This window comes from Sphaerodactylus townsendi, linkage group LG06, assembly GCF_021028975.2.
Source record: "Sphaerodactylus townsendi isolate TG3544 linkage group LG06, MPM_Stown_v2.3, whole genome shotgun sequence".
Taxonomy (NCBI): domain Eukaryota; kingdom Metazoa; phylum Chordata; class Lepidosauria; order Squamata; family Sphaerodactylidae; genus Sphaerodactylus; species Sphaerodactylus townsendi.
This window is the reverse complement of record NC_059430.1, coordinates 61076222-61089924: the sequence shown is the minus strand read 5'-3', so window position 1 is coordinate 61089924 and position 13703 is coordinate 61076222. Positions and strand designations below refer to the sequence as shown.

The window sequence follows — 13703 nt, the reverse complement described above, 5'->3', positions numbered from 1 at the left end:
CAACTCAGGCTGCTCCCCACTCCCTCCTGCTTGCCTCTTTACTGTCCTCACCAGGGAATAGCAGGCAACTAAGTCAGGGAATAGTAGGCAGCTGAGTCAGCCTCAGCCTTGTCTTTGTTTAACTCTGCACTGAAAGGATGTGTGGATATGCAGAGGTCATTTTACTGTCTGGCCCATTATGTATGGAGCGCTTTCCTCAGGGCTCTTAGCTGCACAGTGGGGATGTAGTGTGTTCCTGTCGCATTTCTCTGTTTACATGCAAGGAAGCATTCACTGCCTGCTCTCAGCTTGCTTGCTGAAGTTGCAATGGGACTCTGCTTTTCCTGGTTCTCTTAACACCGCGCATCAACTCCTCTTAAAGATACAGATCTCATCACACCTGGTAGTTGCCAGATAAAGGGCCTTGTCAATATGCCTGTGATTGCAATTATATTGAGATTGTATTCTCTTTCTAAAAAAGAAAGAGGCAAGCCAATTACCTGGACCATACTCTGCTGAAGAAGACCATGTCCTAGAACTGATATCTTTTCTCTCCCCTCCCTTCCATACACACACACATGCACACACATTCTTCCTGCTGCAGGAGGAGAGGCTTGTTATTAAATAGTTAGCCCACCATTTATCCTATAGATATCTCCTCCAGTCCATTGAAAATTGTAACTAGGGCTGGATTTAGACGAAGAGAGACCCTAGGCTTTTCTACCTTTGAGGCCTCCCTCCCAATCCCCCACCCTCACAACCAGAGGAAGATGGAGGAGTGTTTTACACCTAAATAAAACCGAGGATTATGGCAGGTGTTTAAAATTCTGCAATTCACAATTCCTCCTTTAAAGAACAGACATAAGATGTTATTGTTAAATAGTATGGTGGTTGGGAAAAAATGCATAAATGTTAAAATTAACACTGGATTTTTTTTTGTCATAACCAAGCTTTGTAAACATTTGTGGAATAAGCAGGGGGTTTTAGGGAAATGAAATTGTAAGTTTACTGATATCATGTTTAAAAATCTAGATCTAAATTTTTGGTTTTTGCCTGGGAAGTGTTACTAAGATGATCATGACTACCTGACAGTGCCTGTGTGACACTTTTAGATCCTACCTTATGTTGAAATTAAACAGTTGTTTTTAAAATACATATTAAGAAATAAACTACAATAATCAAATACACTATCAGTCCCATGCAAGGGGGGGAAATCTCCTTGTGGGAGTGGAGAGGTGGCCATGCCAGTGGATTTGCCATCTCTGGGGCACCTACCCCAGCAGATGGGCAAAACTGCTGCTGTGCAGCCGCCACCGCCCTCCCCCAGCAGTGGAATATCCCTGTACCTCCACAGCTGCTGGCGTAGCAGGGGTGGACTGGGGGAGAAGCCAATGGGTCCCTCTGCACTGTAGGATTCGACCTTAGTTCGACGTAGGTCCGACCCGGGTACTCTGCACATCTGTAGCATTGGACTCGTGTCTGTCTTGGCTCACCCCTCTCTCACCGTTAAATTTTTGAGCTCGACTGGGAGGTGCAACTTCCTGGTGAACTCAGGTTGCACTCAAGCTGAAGCCAGCGGAGTGCGGAATCTCCCTCGCCTCGCCTCTGCCAGCCAGCCAATCACAGTGCAGTATTTTCGGCCACGCGCAGAATGGGAGACTCGTGGCGGCAGCGAGAAGTGAGCCTTTAAAAAATCCTCCTATGTAGCTCCTACGTCGGTAAACGAAAAAAAGGGACGTGCACTCACGTTTCCCACCATAGAACGGCAGCCAATCGGGAATGAGGAGCGGAACACGCAAGGAGGTAATCCCGCCCTCTGAACTCGGCTCCGGAGACACGAGTCAGCTGCTGTGCGGAGAAACGGAGAAGTCGAGCTCAGGTAACGGATTTCCGCAGACACGAGTCAAACCTGAGTCGCCTTGTGTGTGCGGAGAGGGCCAATGTTTGTCAGCTCCCTCCCAGCCATTGGGCACATTGCACTGGTGGCCAAGAAATTGAACTTATGCTACCCTTTTGGGCAGTGTAAGTCCATTAAGGCCAATGTGGGCTTCTCAGCAGTGGGGAGTCTTTCACACTTTTGAAGTCTTCCTGTGCCCCTGGATAGCCCCTTTGGGAGTGGTGGAGCAGCGTGGTTACAGTGCTGCAGCCAATCAACTGAGGTTTGGATGGGGCTAGAACAGGGGTAGGGAACCTTTAACACTCGAAGAGCCATTTGGACCCGTTTTACACGGGAAAAGAAAACACTTGGAGCCGCAAATAATTTTTGACATTTAAAATAAAGATAACACTATATATATAGGGGTTCTTTTACCTTTTACTCCGCTTATTCTGAGAAGCGCATGGATGTGCCCGCCCTGCTGCCTGCAGGGCAAGCAAGGATGAAGCTGGTGGCTTGGCCTCGCCGGCCGCCAGGAAAGTGCCCGCCCTGCTCCAATGGGGCGGGTGAGAAGGGAAGCCTGTGGTGCGGCCCAGCCGACTGTGGGCAGTTGATGCGCCCGCCCTGCTGCCTGCAGGGCGGGCAAGGATGGTGCCGGCGGCTCGGCTCGTGGAGCCACAGTGCAAGGGCAGAAGAGCCGCATGCGGCTCTCGAGCCACAGGTTCCCTACCCCTGGGCTAGAAGACTTAAAAAGTTTTTTCTAGTCTTCCTCATAGCAAAATCATCCAAAAGTTCATCAAAATGTGTTTGTCTAAGTTTGTCACTTTCAGTGCACAGAATGCTCAGTGTGGACAACCTCTCTTCAGACATGGTGGACCTTAATTCATTTTTAATTTTTGAGTTTTGAAAAAGATATATCTCCCAAGCAGTTAGTGACCATTAAGTAAAGAAATAGTCACACTTTAGGAAAGGCCATCAGAATTTTTTCCTTGTATATAATTTGATAAAGATCTGTGTAAGACAGACCTTCTATTGGCCTATGGCTTTGTCTCACATACAAGTGAAAGTGCAAAAGTTCATCAGTAAGTTTCAGGTCTACATCTTCAGGGTATGGTCCCAACAACAGTTCAACACCTTGTTGAATTTCTTGCTTAATTGCTGCCAGATTAGCAAGAAAGGAAAACATCTGTGCAGTATCACTATACACAGTAGTTCTTCTTAAACTGGCTTGAAGTGCATCTAATATAGGACTAAAGGATTTAATTCTAAACTTATATTTTAAATAAAGTTCATCTAAAGCATCAGGACCAGGTGCACTTCCCTAATTTCCCTGCCATTTCCTCACTCTTTGTCTCCTGTTCTGTAGTTAACACTTGGCAAGGTGGTTTTTGCTTGTTGCTCAAGCTCATCCAAATCTTCTGTAATTTTGTTCAAAAATCTTGACACAAACTGTACAAATTTGCACAAGTACTTAATAGCAATTCTAATTTCTGAATGACTTTGCTGACCCTGTAAAAATGGCCAAGCACAAGGGTCCAAAAATGCAGCATAAACACCAATTCCAGTTCTTCCATTTTCTGCAAAATATTGTTATCTTGAAGCCTGGTACCACCCTTCCCATTAACATCAGAGTACACATGATTGAGGGCATCAGTGGTAGAACTGTAACTTTCCAAAACAGCTTCTGCGGCTTTTGCATGTGCCTCCTACCTAGTATCTGACAAATATTTAGGCACTTTTGACTGAGGTGTCCTGGGAAGTGTAGTTCCCACCAGGCCATTCTCAGCCTCAAGTGAACAGGCCGCTTTTTCCAGCCTGCACTTTCAGGCTGAACAAAGGTAAATGTGTGTGTTGGGGGCAAAGCGCAGCGGAAAACACAGAGGGCTCACTGGGCGCAGTATGTACCAGCTATGCCTCTGGGTTGTAGAAATTATTTTAGAACTGCCCATATCTTTGTGGAGGATGAAAAAAGGTTTACATTTCATTGATAATGCCAAAACAGTTCACTGCATCAAGACAGCAGTGAGCAGCCGAATGGCTCTCCAAATTTAAACAGTGATCAGCGCATGGAATAAATAATAAAATTAAGCATGAAATAAAGCCTAGAATTAAAAATACAGTGGAACCTCAGTTATCCTCGACATCAGTTTTCATCTATTTCGTTTTTCGTTGGGTGTTTTCAGCCGGTTTTTGTCTCAGTTTTCATCAGTCACCTTGGATTTCATCAGTGTGCTGACAAAATTTGCTGAGACTTTTGCGTTTCTCCTGCTCCGATTGCGTAGCCTCGGTTTTCGTCGGTTTCGGTTTTCGTCAGATGTTTCCAAATGGATTACCGATGAAAACCGATGTTCCAGTGAACAGGTTAATAGCCAATTAATATAAACATGGGCCCCCCTTCCAGCAATGTATAAGAAATTATCATACCTAGAATATTAATATGTAGTTAATAACAAGATTGGAGTCCTTCTGAGAAAAACTACCTGCAGCGTCAGGACCTCTAGTGAATCTGAGAAGATTGCACCTTTCTTTCTTATATGGACTATCTAACTCTTAAGCTCCCCTAGTGGACAAAGGGCTACATAAGGAAAATTACTGAAGGGTTGTTCAGAGACTGGACTATGTTATTACAGCATGTGTAAGAAAAGTCTGTGACACAGTGTCAAAAATATAATACACCTTGGCTGGAGGCTCCCTAGATTTTTAGGCCTTAAACTTCAGCGTGCCTAGCACTTAGATAAACACAGCCCTGACTGGATTGACTCTGGAAGTGAGAGAGAAATGGCTAATTTGCCATTTGGAGGTTTTTAAATGCAATAAAAGTAAGTGATTTTACAGTGATTACATCAACATATCAATATAATAAATAACAAAAATTGAAGTAATAACAAATCTGAAAAGGGGAAGAGGGAGAGGTGTGAATGGGGGTGGGAGGGAGTGGGAGGGGCTGCTGGTGAGCAAAGGGAAAAGTTCAGGGCAAATCTGTGCTCACTAGCAAATCTTCTCTGCTCTGGTGGTGAAGAAAATTAAAGTCACATTTAAAGTGCTGTCACTTGACACGGAGAGAATGGAAACTGAAAGCGGTTCCATCAAAATCCATTGACACTTCCTCTCAAACTTTTTTCCCCATGGAGGAGGAAGGGAAAAAATGACTCAGAGTTTCTCAGAGGGACCATTATTAAGCTACCAAAGGCACAATATACTAATGTACTGTCTCTTTAAGGCCACCATCAACCCATAATTCAGAACTGTACAAGAGAACAAATTCAGGTATTTTTGGTACACATGCCCATTTTGCTCAGGATATTTAGAACTTCCTCTTCAATCTCAGAACAAGACAGCCATTTGCTGTTCATAAAAGGAGGAAATCCTGGAGAGGATGATTAATAGATACGTCTCCTGCAGTGATATTTTGCTGCAGCTGCAGCAAAATTAATGGTTTTTGAATGGGAAAGTGTCCTTCAACCTTTCTCTTGACTCTGAGAATTTGAAGAAGGTGGATTCTGAAAAGTAACTTTTTCAGTGTTGAAAAAAGGTTGGAACTTCACCCCACCCAAAATAATCATTGTTATCCAAATAAAAAAAATCTCTTTCAGGATGCACTACTGTACATACTTACTTGAGAATTAATCCTACTTAATACGGAGATTTACATAATATGGAGATAAACATTTCTAGGATTGCACATTAGTATATTAAATGTATTCTGCACATGCTTTCAATAATTTTATCAAAGTTTTAGAAACAAATGTTACCTGTTGAAAGGAAAGGTTGCTGGGTCTCTTGAAAATCTTATTTTGAAAATCTTATACTTAATCTGGTATGGGATTACTGTATGCAGTTAATATCCCTGTGATGTAGGAATGCCTTTGACTTTTTCATGGTACCAGATATCTTCTTACTTTATGTTATTTTATAGCATGGAAAATTAGTTCTTGAGCTGGCGGTCTGGAAAGCTGGTCAAATTGAGATCTGCAGTACTCATAGCCTTCTTTGTCTCACATACCTATTTTGACTAGAATACTGAATAATGATGTTTAGGGAAGGAGATAATGTGACAGGATATCTCTCCTTTTTTGGGTATGCCTACAGTTGAGGGAGAGAGGCTTCATTAGGAAGCAACCTAAATGGGGATCAGTGTTCCCTCCTTTTTGCCTACAGCCTCTACTTGTCTCTTTTAAAGATGATTGTCTTCTGCAGTGTTACAAGGGGATGAAGATAAAACCATGTTTAGTTGTCTCTGCTTGCTGTTGATTCTAGCTGTGCTGTTTGCTCTACCAGCCGCTATGGAAGGTCATTAGCGCTGCTGAACAGAAAGAATAGAAAGCTTGACTAGAATGCACCTATGGCAGCTGCATGTGATAGGTGAGGAGGGAAGAGATCTGCACCTGCAAAGACTAGATCAGGGGTAGGGAACCTGCGGCTCTCCAGATGTTCAGGAACTACAATTCCCATCAGCCCCAATTGGCCATGCTGATGGGGGGGGGGGGGTGGGGGGGGGGGGGGGTGGGGGGGGGGGGGGGTGGGGGGGGGGGGGGGTGGGGGGGGGGGGGGGTGGGGGGGGGGGGGGGTGGGGGGGGGGGGGGGTGGGGGGGGGGGGGGGTGGGGGGGGGGGGGGGTGGGGGGGGGGGGGGGTGGGGGGGGGGGGGGGTGGGGGGGGGGGGGGGTGGGGGGGGGGGGGGGTGGGGGGGGGGGGGGGTGGGGGGGGGGGGGGGTGGGGGGGGGGGGGGGTGGGGGGGGGGGGGGGTGGGGGGGGGGGGGGGTGGGGGGGGGGGGGGGTGGGGGGGGGGGGGGGTGGGGGGGGGGGGGGGTGGGGGGGGGGGGGGGTGGGGGGGGGGGGGGGTGGGGGGGGGGGGGGGTGGGGGGGGGGGGGGGTGGATGTTCAGGAACTACAATTCCCATCAGCCCCAATTGGCCATGCTGAAAGGGGCTGATGGGAATTGTAGTTCCTGAACATCTGGAGAGCCGCAGGTTCCCTACCCCTGGACTAGATGGAGTACCTGCCCCTGTGCAGCATGGGGTATTGTAGTAGCCCAACCTCCTGATCTCCCTGGTGCAACCACTGCTGCTCAGACCAGCCATTTTGTTGATTCCTGCTGCCTTCAGTATGAATGCCAACTGTTGCCAAAATAAGAAAAGCAATTAACTGTGCTTGTAGTTATAGTCAAAGCACTTTGTCTTTGTTTGAGAAATGTACACATAGAAAATACTATATTTTCCAAAAGTCAATGCTGCTATGAAAAAAGAGAGTAATTCTGTAGTTTACATATATGCCATGTAAATTACTATGCAAACCAGATGTACCTTACAAGGTACCTTGTAATTCATCTCTGCTGAGCAATAAAGCCTTTTTGGCAAATGTTTGAAAAATTTACTGCTGTTTTCTGTCAGCAGCTACACAGATGGCTGGCACATGCCTCTTTGCTAAATGAAGTGGGATCTCTACAGCATGATTCTTTGATCTCTGGTGGCATGTCTACAACACCAAGATGCAAAATACCACAGCAGAACTGAATCTAAATATTAAAAGTTCAGAGTGTTGTTTTTGATACAGAGATTCCCAGGTTTTCTTAGTTGTGTCCATAAGTATATCCACATTCCACATTGCAACTGCAGTATGGAAGTTAAAAAGATTGTATATATCCTGCTGGGTGACATGAAAGCATAGTGAAAGTATTGTTCACGGTGGAGGGTTGTACACAATTGCCCTAGCATCCAAGAGAGTTTATGTCTCTGTTGGACACTTGCATAGTTATTGGCTAAAAATTGTGTAATAAAAAGACAAGGACCTGAATCTTGAACAGTTGAGTGGGAAAATTGGAATATCTTTCTGCTTTTATGTAAGATTTCATAGCTATTCACACACATTCCTATACTTTTATGTGTGGCTAAATTGATAGCTGCCAATTTATTTTTCATTATCCTCCTTGGTTGAGAAAGAGGAGAGAAGCTAAAACAAAATAGAATCACTCTAATATATAAGTATTTTCTGTAGCAGGAAGATTCCTGCTTTGTGAATTACTTCTTTTTCTTTATGAAGGAAAAAGCTTAACAGCAATGCTTGTGACTCAGGGCTTCCCTACAGTTGAGCTGGATTCAGATGTCAGTGCAAGTACCAGTTAAGCTGAGATACACATGAACATGGACTGCTGTCAGGTTCAAACAAGTGCTTCTTCCTTCATGCACAGGGCAACTAAGGCTTGGGCTTCCCAGTTCAGGCAAACTTTGGTTCTTCATGATATACAAATTCAGTCTACAGTAGATTTTATTTATTTTCCACAAGCCAGAATTCTAAACCACAAGTCAATTCAGACATAGACATCCTGCCTTACAGAGAGTAAAGAATCTTCAATTGGCCATGCTGGCAGGGGCTGATGGGAATTGTAGTCCATGAACATCTGGAATGCCATAGGTTCCCCATCACGGCTACAGGGTAAGCAATTATAGGGTTTGTAACAGTTTTGAATGAATTTGGTACCAGGTTTTTCAAATATGCAAAGTATAAAACACTGCGTTTTGTGCTACAAAACCTGCTGCTTTGAAGCATTGTCCTTATCACTGTATCACCTCCATTTTGTTTGTACAGTTTTTAATACTTCTGCCACTCTCTTAGATAACCACATTTTTACATATTGTAAAAAAAGAAGAAAAACAAAAGAAATGTCATGGAAAGCCCTACAACTACTTAATGCTCAAAGACATATTGTATGTAAATGCACAATGTAAAAGAAGCTTAAAAACTAACTCTCAAGCTAAACATGGCTGACTGGCAGCCAATCCCCTTTTGCCCCAGGCAAATGGACTGAGGAAGGGGGGCACATGAAACTACAACAGCAGACCTCCACATGGTAATCAAACCCAACCCAACCCAACCCATCATGGTGACACATTTGCTCTTTCCTCTTATTACTTATTTTGCATGGCTGCCACAGCAAATATTAAACAAAATGGGTGAAGACTAAACAAATGGGGAGGGTAGAGAGAAAGTGAGAAGAAGGTAGTTAATTCTATAGCAAACCCTCTATAAAGTATCCACTTTCTACTTTCTATTTTAGTTATAAAGGTAAAGTGTGTTGGCGAATTGCAGCTGACTCATGGCTACCTCATGACGTTCCACTGTATGGGATTTTTAAAGCCAGAGATGAGCAGATGTGTTTTGCCATTGCCATCTTCTGCATAGCAGCCTTGGTCTTCCTTGGTGGTCTCCCATCCAAGAACAGATTCTGTTTAGCTTCTGAACTCTGACAAGATTTGGTATAGGCTATTAGGACTGCTACATTTTTAGTTATAGCCTCATTTAAAGTTGCATGCTATTGCAAAGTATTGCTATTTACAAATCACAATGCCAGTACGTTGTGGGGGTTAGAGTGTCTGGGAGAACCATATTTAAATCTCCATTCTGTTGGAGAGTGACCTTGGTCCACTCATTCTCTCAGCCTAGCCCATCTTACAGAGTTCTTGTATTGATAAAATAGAGGGATGCAGAATATAGTATGCTTCCATTGGCATAAAATGGGATAGCTAGCATGCCAAATAAAAGACAACATAGATGCAGGGACAAAGCTTGTCTTAAAAAGACTTTCCTGTTTATTGAGAGACTCATTCAGAGTCTGCCTTCACCATGAGCCTTTGAAAAACACCGCCCAGTAAAATGCAGAAAATGGTGGAAAAATCCAACCCAAAACTCAGAAGCATGTTTTCTGAAGTTTCACGCTTAACCTCATTTGTAAATTCACTCATATGAGCATTGTCAGTGTACCAAACCATGTATGTGTTTGGTTTTCGAAGTATGTCTTACATGACATTCTTAGAGATGTAACCAAAATAAACTTTGGCCATTTATGCACTTGTGGTCTGTCCCGCAGTGAGCATACATTCCCTTGACTGTATTCCTGCTGTGCCCAGCTTCCTGCCCCCTCCCCTAATTCTGCAAACTTACTACTCCCGGGTGTAAATCCAGTAATCCCTGCGGTTTCTGGAAAGTGGCAGTGCAACTTTCCCCCCTGTCCGTGCAGGGAAAGCACAGGAGACTGGTGTTCATTTTGCTGGTTTGGGGTTTTCTGCTCTTCTCCACCTTCTCCCACCCACACAGGGGCAGTTTTCCCTACTCCTCATCTGTCATTTCTGAGGGATCAATTTTTTAGTTTTAACACTTTAGATTTGTTGCAGGAGCAATAAAACATTGAAATGCACCCCTCCAAAAGGTGACATGCAATCTCCCAAAATGGAGGTTGAGGATATGATCCAGAAACAGGGGACAGGCAAAATGGTGGCTTGGCTTAGAGAAATCAGAAGAGCACTTCATGGTGGGCCAACTAACAAATATGGGAAGACCCCACTGTAAAACAAACAGCCTTGGGGTAAGTACCACATGTATAAATGGCTTTTGCCTGATCAGATGATACCAAAATACCAAAGCTGTTAAACACAAATCAAACTCTTCATGGCCAGTCCATTGCAATTTTCCAGGTTTGACATTTTTAAATGTATGGTAAAGTCTGAAGGTGTTCATTTTAACTGTGGTTGTCACCCTGAATCTATAGGCATACCAACAGTGACACAAATCTAATAGCACAGGGGGTAGCAGTACAAATCCTGAGTAGCATTACGCCCATCTAAGTCAATTACGATCAACTGACTTTATGCACTGCTAATGAGTTTAATGTAAAAAACTAAGCTCAGAGTTAGGAAATGTTAGTCTTGCCTGGATTAGGGTTCACGTTCAGAGTCTATTAGATGTTTATCCTCTAGTAAGGATAACTCTCAGCCTGAACCCAGTGAAGATAATAATGCTGACCTACTTTATAAGACAGTTGTAAATATTATTTGTTTGAATCACAGAAGTGTTGCATAAATGCTTTCAAGAACATTATTTAAAGGCACAAACATAGTTAGAATTCTCCTTGCTAGTTATCAAGCTCGTTTTCTATAAGCCTGAGTTTTTTTAAAAAAATCTGATAGGTATATTTTATCTGCTAAGAGTTTTTTTTCATATGCAGACTGGTAAGCTGCAGTACTGTTGTCTAATCTCTGCTCACAACCTAAGTTTGAGTCAGTTTCAAGTAGCCAGTCCAAGGTTGACTCAACCTTCCATCCTTTTGAGGTTGTTAAAATGAGTACCCAACTTGCTGGGGGTAAAGTGTAGACAACTGGAAAGGCAATGGCACATCACCCTTTAAAAACAGTCTGCCTAGAAAATGTTGTGATGTGACATCACTGCATGGGTCAGCCAGTCCTTACACGGAGGACTATCTTTACCTCTTTAAGCATAATCTGCCAGGGTAAATAGACAACACTGACCTTGATAGATCAATGGTCTGGCTCAACCTAACGCAGTTGCACATGTTTTCAGATTTTTGTTATATCCATTTTATATGCATACAATAGAATTTTTATTCTATATATTCTTTATATTTGATATTTTCCTGGGTTAAATTGTGAACTATTTATTTAGGGACACTGTTTCCTGAAGAATGAGGAAAAGGAGCACTGTTTACTTTTGCTCACTATGGTTTGATTTATTAATATTTCTCATGACAGATTATTCAAGCTACCACTCTGTAACAACTTTTTTGGCACATCTCTGAAATTCTTTCCATAATTTTTTATAACCCAAATATTTGCTCCAGCTAAAAGTCTTGCTTCTTTTTGCTACCAGCCCTGGGCTTCTCCACCACAGCGGTTCCAATCTCAGGTTCTACTTACCCTGCCAGTTGCTTGCCAGGTAAAATTCATTGCATGAATATTGACAGGGATTGCTGGCATCCTTTGCTGGGCTTTTCTGAAATCATGAGTGAAAGGGGCCATTTTCCCTTCTGAAACAATCAGGATATCTTCTTCAAAACCTAAAAAGAAACCATTCATTAACTGGAAACGGGTGGGAAATTCATCCTAATGTGGGATGAAAAACATTTTACTCTGAAGCATCTTCACATTCAATCACAGATGCTCTCCCCACCAACCCAAGAGAGCTGTTCAAAGCTGCTATCCGGAAAACACATCTATAGAGGGGGAACTGTGTAAAATGCATGCCTGCAAACTGCAGGACTGATAAGAGTCTCTGTGGCTGTCACAGGAGAGATTTTCTTTGCCCTCTGTTCCTCATCATCCATGTTCAACCAGAACATCGTATGAAAGCCAATAACATTCCCAAGTTGACCAAGGCTCTGAGAATTTTATTCCCCTGGTCGTAGGCAGATCAGACAGACTGCAGTAAGATAAAGCAGGAGTTCTGTGGCATTTTTGAACACTAGCAAATTTTCAGGAGCCAGACCTCGTTTTTTTTTTCATGAAAGGTTATGGGGAAATAAACTCTGTTAGTCTTTAAGGTGTTACTGGGCTTAGGTTTTATTTTGCTGCAATAGAGTAAAACAGCTACCCCCCTGTTAGACTACCATGCATGACAATTTCATATTCATCCATACAGGACAAAGCTGTCATTGGCTACAGTGTGTATTCACTGTAATGGACGTGTATGTGAGATCATCACATGTGACACTGTTTACACAGAAAAGGAGTGGGTTTACTGTGGAAAATACACACATGTACAATGAATCATAGTGCCCAGTCTGGTTACAGTTTTCACAATTTCCCTGGAGTGCATGGAAGAGCTTTCCAGGTAGAAAAACTGGCATGTTCAAAGGAGAGATCACTGCTTGCCCCGCACTGTCAGTTTCCATGGGGTGCATGCAAAGAAGAGCATTTGAACAAAGTGAATTTAGATAACAAAAAGGTGAACAGCCTTTACAGAATGCTCCTCTTCAAGCCCCAACTGACATGCCTTTCAGTGGCGCGGCAAAATGACTCCAGAGAGACCCTAATATGTCACCGACACCCGTCCTCTATCTGGTACAGCCTGCCCAAGAATGAAGTTGTTCGGAGAAGATTCCCACCCGCCCCCGCCAGCGCCGAGTCCGTAGAAGGTGGAAGCCACTGTGGAGGTAAGATCCCCTCCTTGCACCCCGCCCCGGCTTACCTATCAAGACTCGGGCTTGGTGAGCATCGATCCACATGTAGAGCGTGTCCTCCTGGCGCTGAGCGGCGCGGAGAGGCGGCAAGCTGGCAAGACACAGGACTCCGCAAAGCCACAGCGCGGAGGCGCGGAGGGGGCTGGCTGTACCGGCCATGCTGCGGGTCGCTTAAAGTTCCAGTTCCGCCTGAACGTCCTTCCTTTGCCGTTCCACCGGTAATGTCGATGGATACGCCTTCCGTCCGGTTCACACGCGACCATAAGAGACTCCACTCGGCACGCTCTGAGCGGAGGGGCCGCCTGCTTCTTCGCCTGCCGTCCGCGGTGGTGGGTTTGCCTCTTGGCAGCCTCCGCAGTTTTGTGAGCGGCGGGACTGCCAAGAGGGGGACGTGCCGGGGAGAGGGACAGGAGCAGGCGCTCCCGCTTGGCCCCGCTAGGAGGCGCAGGGCACCCAGGATCCCCTGCCAGAAGCGCCGGGCATCAGGTCAGAGCGGGCCGGCATGTAAAACCTGGGCCGGGGGATATCCCACAGAAATAGGTCTTCGTTTTACAGCGAATATAACCTTTCATCCCTCAAGGCCTTGGCATGCTACGTGTGTCCATTTGAGCAAAACAATGGTTTTTTTTGTTTTTTTTTAAAGGATCGCTGCTGAAGCCATTGATTGCCATCTGGTTCTTCTTTGTGTCATATCGTCATCCCGTTCATGAACGTTCGAAGTCCTGTTCTGGTTCAGCTCGTTCTCTCGGTTTTTTTTAGAAATACATCTTTCAACATGAACACAAAACTGGTTCCCTTGGACTGAGACAAAAAAAAAAAGAGAGCTTAGTGAAGAAATGAACGGTGACATATTGACCATCAGAGGCATACATGGCAAAGAAACA

General features: G+C 44.5%; 1 protein-coding gene across 1 annotated transcript in view; it reads right to left on the bottom strand.

Annotated features, from left to right (window-relative positions):
• The window catches only part of WIF1 (WNT inhibitory factor 1), a 62357-nt gene extending 49342 nt beyond the window's left edge, over positions 1-13015 (bottom strand). Inside the window, exons 1-2 of the mRNA XM_048500700.1 lie at positions 12828-13015; positions 11558-11697 (exon numbers count right to left, since the gene is read on the bottom strand). Coding sequence (XP_048356657.1) covers positions 11558-11697; positions 12828-12978 — 291 coding nt within the window. The 5' untranslated portion in view covers positions 12979-13015. The remainder of the gene's footprint in view (positions 1-11557; positions 11698-12827) is intronic.
• Positions 13016-13703: the final 688 nt, after the last annotated feature.